The 14,443-nt window shown below is 31.2% G+C and overlaps 1 protein-coding gene across 1 annotated transcript; it reads right to left on the bottom strand.

Moving 5' to 3' along the window:
* Window positions 1-11,238: 11,238 nt before the first annotated feature.
* Window positions 11,239-13,523, bottom strand: LOC146924195 (U-box domain-containing protein 1). Its single transcript, XM_085709209.1, has one exon. It carries the CDS (start codon window positions 13,423-13,425, stop codon window positions 11,338-11,340), a length of 2,088 nt encoding a protein of 695 aa, XP_085565335.1. The 5' UTR covers window positions 13,426-13,523; the 3' UTR covers window positions 11,239-11,337.
* Between the last annotated feature and the right edge of the window lie 920 nt (window positions 13,524-14,443).

Here is a 14,443-nt window from a genome sequence, read left to right as displayed (position 1 = left end):
TCATATCATCAATACTAAAACAGGAACAATATTATAATATACTATGATTAATTATACTTCTATTTTTTCTATTATTTTTTTTAAATGTATCACTAAAAAACCCGTTGGAGTGTACAATTGTAACACGAGACCCATTTTAGTAACTACAACGAGTGATCAGTTTAATTAGTATTTTTTTAATATCTCTAATTAAACACCGTGATTGTCTAATTTTTATTAATATATTAATAAAATATATGTGGATGTATGGACTATATATTAATAAAAATATATATGAGTATATGTTTGTTTTATGCGAATATATTAATATATTCTTATTTCTGAAATTTAATGGGAACTATATATTGATAAAATACAAATGAGTATATGAACTATATATTAACAAAAATATATCTCACTATATGTTTTTTTACAGGAATATGTTAGTATATATTTATTTATGAAATGTATTTTCATTTATTAGCTTTTTTAATATCGTCAATACTAAAACAAGAACAATATACTAAGATTAATCATACTTCAATTTTTTCCGTTTTTTTTTGAAAAGGTATCACTAAAACAATCATTGGAGTGTACAATTGTAACACGACACCCATTTTAGTAACTACAACGAGTGATCGGTTTTAATTAGTATTTTTTAATATCTCTATTTAAACACCGCGACTGCCTAAGTTTTATTAATATATTCAAAAAATATATGTGGGTGTATGAACTATATATTAATAAAAATATATATGTGAGTGTATGTTTGTTTTACAGGAATATATTAGTATATTTTTATTTCTGAAATCTAATGAGAACTATATATTGATAAATATATATATAAGTGTATGGACTATATATTAATAAAAATATATCTCACTACATATTTTTATACGGTATACGGGAATATGTTAGTATATGTTTATTTGTGAAATGTATTTTCATTTTTTTTAATATCGTCAATACTAAAACAAACAAAAAAATTATAATATACTATGATTAATCATACTTCAATTTTTTCCGTTGTTCTTTTTTTAAATGTATCAATAAAAAACCCGTTGGAGTGTACTATTGTAACATGGAACCCATTTTAGTAACTATAACAAGTGATCAGTTTTAATTAGTATTTTTTAATCTTTCAAAAAAAATTAGTATTTTTTAATATTTCTATTTAAATACCGCGACTGCCTAAGTTTTATTAATATATTAATAAAGTATATGTGGGTGTATGGACTATATATTAATAAAAATATATATGAGTATATGTTTGTTTTACGAAAATATATTAGTATATTCTTATTTCTGAAATCTAATGAGAACTATATATATTGATAAAATATATATGAGTGTATGGACTATATATTAACAAAAATATATCTCACTGTATTTTTTTTAAGGAAATATGTTAACATATGTTTATTTATGAAATATATTTTACGATAACAATATCATATAATACATTAATTATGATTTTTCACGGGAAGATTATTAGTATTTTTCACACTAAAACATATTAGTAAATGAAAACTATGATTATTTTTATTTATTAGCTTTTTTAATATCGTCAATACTAAAATTTAATATATATTTGTTCATATTAAAATTTAATTATTTTATAATTTTTCATTACTACCGATCAATATATACATTATTATGTTTTAAATACTTTACATATTTTCACCATGGATCCAAAAAAAAAATACTATGTCAAGCGCAGCCGAGACACGACACACGGCGAAGCCGCGGCCATACAGCGCGGCGACGCCGCGCTACCCGTGCTGTAGCACGGGTATCTCAACTAGTTTGAAAGACATGGAGAATCCAATATGAATTTGTCCATCTAAAGTTTTAGGTTCATTGTTGGGGCTGCCGCTCTCTCTTCTTCTCCATTTGCTCTGCACGGCTGCACTGCATCTCTCTTCTTCTCCGACTCTCACCTTCTCCATTTTCACCATTCAACTCATGTATTGATCCATTTTCAGTCTGCAACTCTCGTTTTCTCCTTTGTTGGGTCAATTTGTTTGATTTTTTGTTTTTGTGATTTGCTTGTTCCTTCTATTTTATGGTCGATTTGCTTGTTCTTAGCTATAATAATGGGTTTTCTTCATGTGGGTGTCATGTTACCTTTTATTTGAGATGCATTTTGAGGTTGATTTTAGTTTCTGCACATTCATTTGTTGAAGTTGTGTTTTTAACATGCATTTTGAGCATGATTCATACATTGTATTATGAAGAAGGTTGTGTTAACTAAGGCTCATTGGTTCTGATTAATGAATAACTATGTTGGTGTCTTCTCGACCAAAAAAAACTGTTGGTATCTTCAAATTACTCTTATTTGTTGGATAGTTTATTAGTGAACATTCTCTGTGAGTTTCTTGTTTGTTGCATCAGTTTTGAAGCCACAAAGTCATAACAAAGCAAGATGTTTTCTTGTTTTGGATATTTGTTTATAGTTGTTCTAATAGCAATTCTATTATTCCAATCATTACCTTTTACACTTACTTGATTCCCTCTGAAATTTGTACTCACATTGCATTAATAGTAATTTTATTTCCTAGTAATGGTAATCACACAAAGATATAAGAAGATAGTAAATTATCACTAATTAATTTTTTTTTTAATAATATGTGACTACCATTTGATAATTATATTTTAGATCATCTCTAAAATAAAAATTTAGTAAAATAAATTTAATAGAGATAAAGTGTTTAATTCAATAAAATATAGGTGACTATCCTCAGTATTTCAAAAAATAAAAGGGGTGACTATCCTCAAGTTTTGTTTGATATGTACCGATTATCCATTTTTTTTAAAACTTGGATTACCCAATCTTTTAATTAACAACATATTATATTTTAAGTGAGTTTGATTTTAAATTAATTTGACCGTCTCGGGTCTTTCATGTTTCAATTCACGTCGGTTCAAAAGAAGTCGTTAATGCTTGTTGTCGTTGTTGCATTGAGTTGATTGTATGTGATTCGTTAGCTTATTGATGTTCGGTTCATTCGCCAAAAATTATATATCAAAATGCTCGCAAACGCCGACACTTTGTGATTAGGTTTTGTTTGTTAGAATAGATCTGAGGTGGATCCTTTGTATTGTTTTTGTTTTGTTTTATTACTTGTTAGGGTTGACCACATAAATTGATTAGGTCATGTTTATCCGTAAGAAAATGTTTTCAAAAAATTAAAACAAACATATTTTCAATATTATTCTTTCAATTTGTTTGATTTTAATTTTTTTGGATATTTTGTAATATGTTTTATCATCTTCATATTTTACACAAATAATTGCTTTACAATTTTGGTCTCGTTTTCATGTGTTTTGTCAACCAAGTGTCTTCTCTTTGAGCACCTTGATCTTGTTCTATATTTTTTGTTCATGTGGTGTTCATATTTTTTGTTCATGATCGGTTGCTTTCAATGAAGAACCGACCTTGCATTAGTTGTCATAAATTCATCACAAAGAAGTTTTAGACTCTTTCAAAAAAAAAAAAAAAGTTTTAGACTAGTTTAACACTGCTTTCAATTTTCAACTTACTTCAAGTAACAAAGTTCCAAAATCTATTCATATTTGATTTGAAGAATTATTATAAGTTGATTCATACATTAATTGCCTATATGATATTTGCCTATACAAATATAAAATTAGAACAAACTTCTCTAAAATTACGATGCATGCTACCGCATTTTCAACTTTTGGATATGTCATTTTTTTGTTTTCATTTTCAATTCTTTTTCAGAAATGTCCCTTAAGAAAATGTTTTTTAAAAATTAAAACAAACATATTTTCAATATTAATTTCTGTTTTTAATGAAAATGAAAATAGGAAATGATGAGTAGAAGAACCACAACGAATTTCATTTTTCCCTTCCCAGAAACTGAACAGCTGCAGAACCTTGCATCTCTGACTTTGAACAACAATGATATGCATGGGAAGATTCCAGAACAGCTCACCAATTGTTTCAGTCTTTCCGCCTTGAACTTTTCTTGTAACAACTTTTACTATGTTTTTTGTTGATCTGTTTTTTTGGTGCATGTGATTTGATGACATTCTAATCAAATAAACTCCAAGCTATTTAATAAGCTATAGGACAAACAAAGATAGAAGTAGCAAGTTTAAGGTTAGAAGAAAAGAGCTAAAATGGCAACGGATTTGATTCTGATGAATCAAAATGAATTAGAACAGTGTTGAAAAGCTGGAATTAGAAATAGAACATAAACAGTTATTACATAGGCTCCTTCTACCGTACACCCAAATATTTATACGTACCAAAACTCCAAACTAAAATGACCAACAGTTTTTTGACAGCATGAAACAAGTAAGTTTGAGTAGATTATAGAATTAACACCACCAAACTTGTGAGTTTTGCACTTTGAGGCTTTTTATTTTATGATATAATTAATTTTAATTTGATTTAATAGAAAACAAATTTCAATCGTTGAACTCCATTCTTCTACTCCTGCATCCCAGTTCTTCTTTATCCCAAATATGAAGATTACACTTTAAACTAACCCATGTCATGAAACAATTGGCTCTAACATTAACTTTCAATTAAAGAAAAACATCGTGGATCACGATCACGTAACTTCCCTTATTTATAATGCAAAGCAGAAATCAGGTATATTTGAAAATACCGATAGAAAAACAAAAAAAAAACATAAAATTGTACCACGAAAATATAAGAAAAAAGGTCACACAAGAAAGCCATGCCATCAATTTTCCAATTAAAATCCAGTACTAGTATTTCAAGCAAAATTAATGGAGAGAAAGAAACAAAGGAACATAAATGAAGTTTTGTTCAAAGATGTTTGAGATGAAATTGGTACATAGATGAAGTTTTGTGTTCTCATAAAGGAAAAGGAGGAGTTTACGTTTGAGATGATGATGGTTGGAGAGAAAATTGTGATGGCGGTTAATGATTTGGTTTTGTTTTAATTAAAAAATTAATTAATTACTTGACTGAAATATTAATTTGTACAATTTCTGGGGAGTTAAATTGAATAGACAAGTGTACCAAAACTCTTTCCTTAAGTCAATATTCAATAATGCTGACATGGATCATTTAATTGAAATGACTATTTTCTATTGGTTAAACATTTGAGAGTACCAAAACACTCAATTTTGTTTAGAGTACCATAGAAATTGCCTATTACATATACTATACATTGAAAAGTTGCAAAGAAGTGGTTATTCGGTTATAAGAGAAAATCGGAGTGAGTGTAAATCGGTCAAGTTTTTTTTTTTTTTTAATATCAAATACATGTATGTTCTTTCTTTTAATTCAAACAATTTTTTCAAGATATATAGCAAACCAACATTAAACAAAAACCTAATATCCATGAGTTACATACATTAGCGTAGTAGATAAAGCGGACAGACGAGCACGGGAGTGTCCGTCTAGACGCTAGTCATAATAAGTAAAAAACAATTGAGAAAGATGTTTTTTTTTAAACATCATGCAAGGAGGATAAAGTTATGAAAATGGTGGATTCTAGGGTGAGGGTTCAATTAAGTCCCTCACCGGTGAAGCACGACAAAAACACCATTTGATTGAATCAATGGTGAAGATTGTTTAAGAAAAATATATGAGAACATTTATTCCTTTCCACACACAATCCCACCTCTATTTCTTTCTCATTTGCATCCTTTTTCCTGAACCGGTGATGATAACCAGCCTAAATAAAAATCGGACATACGATGATGAAGTTGAATGAAGATTATTGATGTTTTATGTTTTTTTATTGGGTTTAATAGCAAAGGCCAAAGGTAGAATAGAGGTATACAATTCACCAACCACTTAAAATTAAATTTCCAATTCCATTACACCATTGGCCAGGGAAGATCAAATCTATTTTATCGACCAAATGTTGACGATTATACAACTATGCCAATAAAAATTAATTGATTAGCATATGAATCTCTGGCGTGAAGTGATGTGAGAAATGTTGTTGTGTGCAAAAATCTTTGAATTGTTTTTTGAAATAACAATCTTAAACCAAAACAATATCAAACTTAGGTAAACATAGATCTATGTTATTAATCCTGTACAAGAATGAGTAAAAAAACATTTGATTCTCAAAACCCGTTTCATTCTTTCCAAAATTCATCAATACCCAAATCCAGTTTTTAATTTTGAATAAAAAATTTCCATACAAATATCAAACAAAAATTATCAGGAGTGAAGATGCAATTGAAGTAGAAATTGAGGATGGAGATGGTTTCATGGCATAGATGCAGAAGTTGAAAGGAGAGAGAAAGAAAGAAATTGTAAAGAGATGAGATTAGATCCGATGTGGTAGTGACTAATGAGTGTAATTAATCTAATAGTTAAATTTAGTGGTACACCGGTGAGGAACTTAATTGAACCCTCACCCTAAAATCCACCTACGAAAATATATAAAATCTTAAAAAAAATGAAATATCAAGTAATACACGCATGCACGCATACACACACTTCGATAGTTTGTTATCTTTCATAGTTTTTTGATTAATTACTCCAACTTTCCCGGGCCCAGTCAAACCTCCTTTATTTCTTGGAAAATGCTACAGTGCACGAGAAATTTCTTCGTTAAATTTGCACGAATTAATATATAATTGTAGTTTGGTATTTTATCTTAATTTTAATTTGAGTCAAAGTGGCTAAATATGTCTCTGAAGTGCAAAAACACGTTTTCATGTTGTGTATTTTCCAAATCATGCATGTCTTTGTCTCATCTCACCATTGACATGTGGAAAGGTGGATATCCTTAGATGTATATGATATAGATCTTTGGTAACATTTTTTTTTTGCTATATGTTATATATAAGAACACAAAAGCACCAATAAGCTACCAATAAGTCTAAAAATAAAGTAAATTGCCTGTAGTTTAGCTCGTCGTGCGGCTTCGTGCGTTTGAGGCTCTCGTACTAATTAGCATCACTCTTATTTCTTACCCTTTCCCCTTATTTTTCCATAATCATGATCTTTCATTTCCTTGTTATGCATAACAGTCTGCAATTAAAGGCCGCATCTCCTGAGTTATTGCTATCATTAATTTGAAACGTATCTTCCAAATCCAGAATATGGCCACTTAATGATATGAACCTGGATCCCATGATTTTGGGTGTATCTTGATCAGTTTCTATACGATAGACACATAGAGTAGATGGTTAGCTTGCAAAGACATACGATACATGAATCAAAACATTATTTATCAAGATAATTTTTTTTGAAAGAAATAATTATCAAGATAATTGAAAATAAGAAATTAGTATTTCACAATCATGAACTTAAGCATATTACCACAATTCATTGCCAATATCATTGTTATTTTTCGTTGATTCATAACTATAAAAAGAGAGAACATTAAACTATGATCCATCATTTAGTCACTTTGTTTTTTTTACAAGATTATTGAGTAAAAAATGATCAATATGCTATTCTTTTTCATGTTTACAACAAGTGGAACATACATTATATATAGTTTGCAGAAGTAACTCTCGTAAAAGAGCCTACATATTCTTATTATGGAATTAGTGGAACAACAAGTGTTTACAAGATAAAAGTTGAGAAGTATCAATTGAGCACAACTATGATGTGGGTTCGAAATGGAATTTCAGATACCATTAATTTAATCGCCTTTGGATGGCATGTGAGTTTCATTTTGTTGATTTATACTTTGTTTAATAAAAAAAATAGTTTTCACACCGGAAATTTATTTGTGTTTGATTTCCTAATTTGATATTAGGTGGCTCCACAATTATACAACGATGATGCAACTCATTTGTTTGCAGTATGGACGGTATGGATATTTTATACCCATTTTATTTCTTCTTCCAATTTTGAGTTTATAAATTCAAAGACATTCCTTTTTCAGCATTGTGTATGTTTTATGGGAATATTTTCATGATTTCTTTCAATATATTTTTTCAATGAGGTTAATTATAAAAACACTAGTTTCATATCTTATATATATATATATATATATATATATATATATATATATATATATATATATATATATATATATATATATATATATAGGGTTATGTTACAAGTCACACCTTAAGGTGTGATTTTCACTTTTTAGTTATAACTTTGATAAAAGACACCTTCTTAAAAGTAAGTTGGTGTCTTTTCGCAAATGCTCATAGAGTAACTTGATAAAAGACACCTTCATAAAAGGTGTCTTCTATCATAACCCATATATATATATATATATATATATAATATGATGTTGAAAAATGCCAGGCAGATAGTTTCAATAAGACTGGATGCTTCAACTTACAATGTCCAGGTTTTGTTCAAGTTAGCAAAGAAAACTATCTTGGTGGACGATTTGACAAAACATCTACCTATGGTGGAGAGATGATTGAAATCGGATTATCTATTATTCAGGTCATTTCTATACCATAAAATTTCTACAATAATAAATAATATATGATACTTATTTAGCTATGATGACATATTCACTAATCTAGTTTGTTGATGTATCTAGGATCCTAAAACAAAAGATTGGGTGCTAACTAACAAGATTGAGATTATTGGATATTTTCCATCTTCTTTATTCCACAACTTGACCTCCACGGATCGAATAGGATGGATTCGGGGGGGGGGGGGGGGGGGGGGGGGGGGGCGCGCAACAACAACTGTGGGTTCCCCTAGTCCACCATTGGGTTCTGGACATTTCCCTGATGATGCAGGTGGCATTTAGGGTGGGTAGGGGGAATACTTTCCCACCATGAGAAAGTACCATTTTCAACCATTGAAATATTATTATCTTAATTGAATGGTTCAGATTCACTCAATTTTTTTCCCTGCAACCTCTTGAAAACTTTTTGCAACAGTACATGTGACAAAAATGATGACCTCACAAGTAATATTTTTTACTGTAATTCAATCTGGGCTCACTGTCGTCCTTTCCGCCGCCGTCGTTGTTATTCACGAGGGCCACCATCAACCTTCAAACAATTTTAAAGATCCATGTATACATATATATGTGAAAAGAACTCATTTTCATTCCATTTTTTCAAAACTCTTCTTTACTCTCAAGATGAATATGGTTCTTTTATTAGATTCCAATTTAGACATGAATCAATTTTAGAAATATTAGAGAAGATAACTAGGAAAAATTATAACCATTGAATGGATTTGGTTCCCGTAACCCATTTCATTTTCTTTTCCAATGTAAATGAAGTGATTTTTGCTTGTACCAGCTAGACAGATTCTAAATAGTATTTTGAATGACAGTGGTGATAACGGTGGTTATGGTTTGGATGACGGCGGCGCGCGGTGGTTATGGTTGACTTGAAGAACATAAAATAAATGGGGAAGAGATGATTGAACCTAGGAAATAAAACTACAACAAATGGTGATATTGGATTGTGCAAGATGAAACCAAGATCTCCAGTTTATGATGACGCTGTGAGGCTTTATTGTGGAAGAACAGTGACTGTTCTATGTTTTATAGAAACGAAAGAAATGAAAACATGAAAAAACAAGGAGAGAAAAAGGGGTATAAGGGTCAAATGAACGTCAAAGTAAATGGGGGTGCAGAACACAAGCATAGTGGAGCTGGGAGGTGTAGAAGCAAGGCATTAAAATAAGCTAATTGATTTTATTATTATTTTAAGTTTGACCTGTTTTAACTGCCACCTGTCACTAAAAGGAGACTTTCCCATGGTGGGAAAGAATTTCTCCTACCCATCCTAAATGCCACCGATGATGCATTCGGTCATGCAGGTTATTTTGATTTTGTTACATATCAGAATGCCTCTAGAAAAAGAAGATTGTTTTTCTGACCTTAAAAACGTTATTTTTACACAAGTAAATTACCTTACAGCCCCCAGCGGTAGTTAACTACCGTTCTGCAAACCGCCGACAGTTAACAGCCGCTGGCACTCAACGGTACTTAACTACCGTTGAGTTCTGCGTTTTAACAAGTGCAGAAGCGCATCACTTTTCCATTTTCCAGAAACATAAACACTACAAACACAACTTCCAAATTTCTCCAAACTTCTACTTCACGAATTTGCGCCCAATTTCTTCAATTAATTCACAAGTAAGTTCTTTCCTTCCTATTTACATGCAATGTAGTTTGTTTAGGGTGTTAGTTTTTATAATTTTGAGCACTGGAAAATGAGTTTCTGGAAAATGATCCAGACACGTAGCGGCAGTTAATAGCCGCCGGTTAGACCAACAGTTGTTTACTGCCGCTGGGGGCATTTACGTATTTTACTTGTGTCAATGTGAACTTATCAATGTCAGAAAAGCAATTTTCCTAGAAAAAACTATAGACCTGATAAGTCGTTGACACAAATAATCTCCGACAAACCTAATTGCTTTTCTGCTCAGTACAATGGAGATGGAGGATGAGGTGTTGGATGTTCTCTTCAATTTGGAGGACCAGGAGTAAAATGTGATGATTAATTCTTATTATTTATGTACTTCTGCTAAAAATAAATAAAATTATGGTTGCACGATGCTTAGAACAGTTGATTTCATAATATAGTTTATTTTGCTTAAACTTGCTTCAAATTTTGTTATTTAGTTTTCAAAAGATTTACTATTTGTCAACAAAAAAAAAATGACTTCAAAATAAATCGGTCTCTAAAATACATCTTCTACTTTTTATTAGTAAGGATCCATAAATACTTATGGAGGGTAATGTTAACCAGTGCCCCAGTGCTCCCGGGGCACTGCTTAAGGAGTCAAATATAGTAAATATTACATTGAAACTTGTGCTGTCAACTCTTCAAAAGCATAAAAAGTGTTACTTTCATTTTAAAACTTCCTTTTTTTAGTTTCCTGAGGCACTGGTTAACATGACCCATATTTAAATAACAACTCTACAGCGGCCTAAAATTTTGAGGCCATACTTGAAGCAATGGACTCAAAATTATGCAAGGAAGGTAAACTATTAAGGCCATAATTGGCCAAGGCATCAACCACTTGATTGGCTTCTCTAGACTAATTAATAGAGTGACACTTTGACCCAAAGGACAATCTTTTTCTAGACATGATTCGATCTTTTATGGAAGAAACTTTTTGCACGCCCTAAAATCACTCTGGAAGTACATATTCGAAAATATACAATTATTCCCCTTATTTAGTATATACTTTAAAAATCATGTGTTTTATGCTTGGAAATGTAAGGAGAGGGCAGAGTTGCTTCCTTCATAGCTATGGCAGTTGGGTTTTTAAACAAAAAAGATATAGCAAAAAAATTTAACTTCAAATGCTTTTGAACCTAAAAAAGAATCTACAACAACAAATGAAGACAACTTTTTCATGTATAAGATTCACAAAAATATACACCATTGTATCCACCATGTCATCTCATTACTCATTACACACACCCTACCATAATCCCCTCACAAAGAATGATGAGGTTGAGAACAACACCTATTAAGCAACCTAAGCAATGCATCAGCCTTTCTCCTAGCTCTCAAAGAACCATCAGCAGCCAAACTTTGAAGAGAAGGAATACTCCTTGGATTTGCCAAAAGTCTCATTGCAACCAATTCTCCTTCTTCTTTACACAATCCAAGTAAAAGTGTTATTGAATTTTCCTTCCCTTTAACTGAACCAAATCTCAAAAGATCAATAAGAAGAGGCACCAAACTTTTACTATTCTTTATGTCTTCCAACCCCTCAGAACAACCTAAAAGAACGGCAAGCACCGCCAATGAATCATCGGTTATACCGGCTTTATCATCCATCAACAACTCAACAAGCAAAGTAACTGCTCCACTTTTAACAATACTCAACTTATTAGGATTATAAACTGCAAGATTAAACAATGCAGTTGCAGCATCTCTTTTACCTATAATTGTACCTTCTTTTAATAGTCCTACTAATGCAGGTATTGCCCTAGAACTTGCTCCAATTTGCACTTTACAATCATCAATCATAGATAAACTATATATTGCTGCTGCTGCATTTTCTCTTGCTTCCATTGTTTTTCCGAATTCGAGTACTTCAACTATGTTGTCAATCGCTCCGGCCGCCATGATTAAAATCTTGTTATTGTCGTAGATCGATAGGTTGAACAATGCAGTCACAACATGTTCTTGAATTCTTGAATCTTTAGATACTAAAAGTGTTACTAGAAACGGAATAGCACCTACCTCGGCTATGATTCTTCGGTTGTCCATACCGGTTTTGGCGAGCAGACGAATCTCGTACGCGGATTGTCTTTGGATATCGGTTGAACCGGTTGCTAATTTTCCAACAAGAAATTCTGCTGTCATTTTGACAGCATCTTTTGATGCTTTGTTTGCTGAAATATGATCAATAGCATTCTCATTCTTGTGCCTCTTGCTGCTACTATTGTTGTTTTTTGTGATTGCCTCATTCATTTTGACATTGTTTTCATAGCACCATTGATGAACAAGGCTCTTCAATGCATAGTTTGGTATTAGAGCAGTGTGAATTAGTCTTTGTCCACTTTTAGGACAAGTGTGGTGACCAGAGTTAATCCATTCTGCAATTGAAATTCTATCATAAGTATGTCCTGATGAAACAATCACAGGATCTCTCATTAGGTCTAGCGAAATCGGACAACGAAATTCGTCAGGAATATTAACTGTCATCATGGATTGAGAAAAAGAAGATGAAGAAGAACTATCATTATCAAGTATTTTACTTTTGTTGTATAAAAACATAGATATTGGCTTACACTCTTCTGATTCTCCATCATTTCTAAATACCATTGATTTGGTATATGAAACAAGTGACATGAGATTGTTTATATTTGAGACAACAATTAGTCCACCTGTTCCTGCTTGATTCTGAGCTTCAACTTCTAACTTTGATATTTCTTCAACATAATCTGATAAATTTCTCAAACCAATGCTACTCATTATTTCTTCCACTTTCACAAAATCAATAAACCCTTTGTTGATGTTGTTGGTCTTCTTGTTTTGTAAACAATTTTCCGACATTACTTCGAAAAGATTTTCCCTTCTTTGAACTTCTCTAGGATCAATGAATAATTCAAGTTCAACTCTCTTGGATTGTTTATGCAAAAGATCAACTTGCTCCTTTATATCTTGTGCTACATTAAGCAAATTTAAAGGAAGAATATCAAGTGCTCTTCCCATTTCTTTTACAAGCACAAAAAATTGATTTGAAATGAAATCTAATTGTATGAGATTCCAAAGAGAGCTTCCATCAGTGCATTCTTGGATCAAGACCTTCACTCTTGTGATCACAGAGAAGATTTCTATGAAGCAAAGGATTGAAGAAGGTGGAAGTGGTGTATCTGATTCTTGAATCTCTTCAAACAAAGATGAAAGAAGCTTGATCCTTCTTATCATGGATGATACATTTTTTATTTGTACTAATGGAAATTTAACCATTGAACTAACTTCATTGGATATTAGAATCAATGAATCTAGTAATGATTCTGTTGGTAATAAACCTGGAGATATCATCATCTTTGATCTAGGATCATTCATTTTGTGATTAGTGTCAGAAATTGTATTACTCTAAGAGCTTCTATAAGGTAATTTTTTTAATATTAAAATAGCATAAACTAATTGTGAGAGAGGCATGGTGTATAATTTAATGTATGGTAGCTTGACTCTTTCTATTTGTATAGTTAGTGATGAAGACAAGAAGAAAAATATTGTAGGAGAGTTGGGGATTTCTGGTGTGCTGCCATTTGGAGGGTTTTCCTGCTTGTAAGATTAGTTTATAGTAATCCTAATTAGCCATTTTTTATTCATATTTTATATGAGCCTTGTCAAACATAATTTTCAGCAGCTTCTTTTTAGTTGTTGATAGTAATGTGAATGTCCTCATTTGTTGATTTGGATTTGGTGCATTAATTATGTCAGGCAGTTTTCGATCTCAACTATATGATTTTAAATTAATAGTCGAAATCATTTTAAGCTAAGAGTGAAGATTCAATATGGTTTAAAATATTTATTAAAAATCCATTTTCTAGGTCACTATTAAAAAACCAAAAATCTCCGGTCACTGTTATAAGCAAAAATCCATTTTCTAGGTTCATTCATTAAATGTTGTATGTGATCTATATTTAGGTTACATACAACATTTAATGAATGAACCTAAAAAATGAATTTTTGCTTATAATAGTGACCGGAGGGTGTATAGTCCAAGAGCAGCTACGACCATAAGCCTAACATTTCATTTTGTTGATTTGTCGTTTCAAGAAAATTGAGCACTACATTGTATCTTATGACTCTTTGAATCCTTAAACGGCTAATTGTAAATCATCGTGCCTTCCCTCTACAACTTGATCTGAATATAGTATCATATTTGTCGTTTATGTAGTAGCATCCTGATGTAGTAGCTAGAATAGAATGTTTCAACTTTCTTACTCCTACTAACTAACCAAGACTTCCTCTCATTTATATTTTTGCTCCATAATAGATTCAAAAAGCCACAAAAAGTTGATTAATAATATTAAGTTTGGGACATTAGAGAACAAATTAGAAGTCCTATGATTTT

The sequence above is a fragment of the Medicago sativa genome, chromosome 5, assembly GCF_051527215.1.
Source record: "Medicago sativa cultivar Bolivia chromosome 5, Bolivia_mono, whole genome shotgun sequence".
Taxonomy (NCBI): Eukaryota; Viridiplantae; Streptophyta; class Magnoliopsida; order Fabales; family Fabaceae; genus Medicago; species Medicago sativa.
This window is presented reverse-complemented; position numbering and strand designations above follow the sequence as displayed.

Excerpts from the sequence above, each read along its gene's own strand:
- LOC146924195 (XM_085709209.1), bottom strand. The coding sequence starts at position 13,425 with ATGAATGATCCTAGATCAAAGATGATGATATCTCCAGGTTTATTACCA.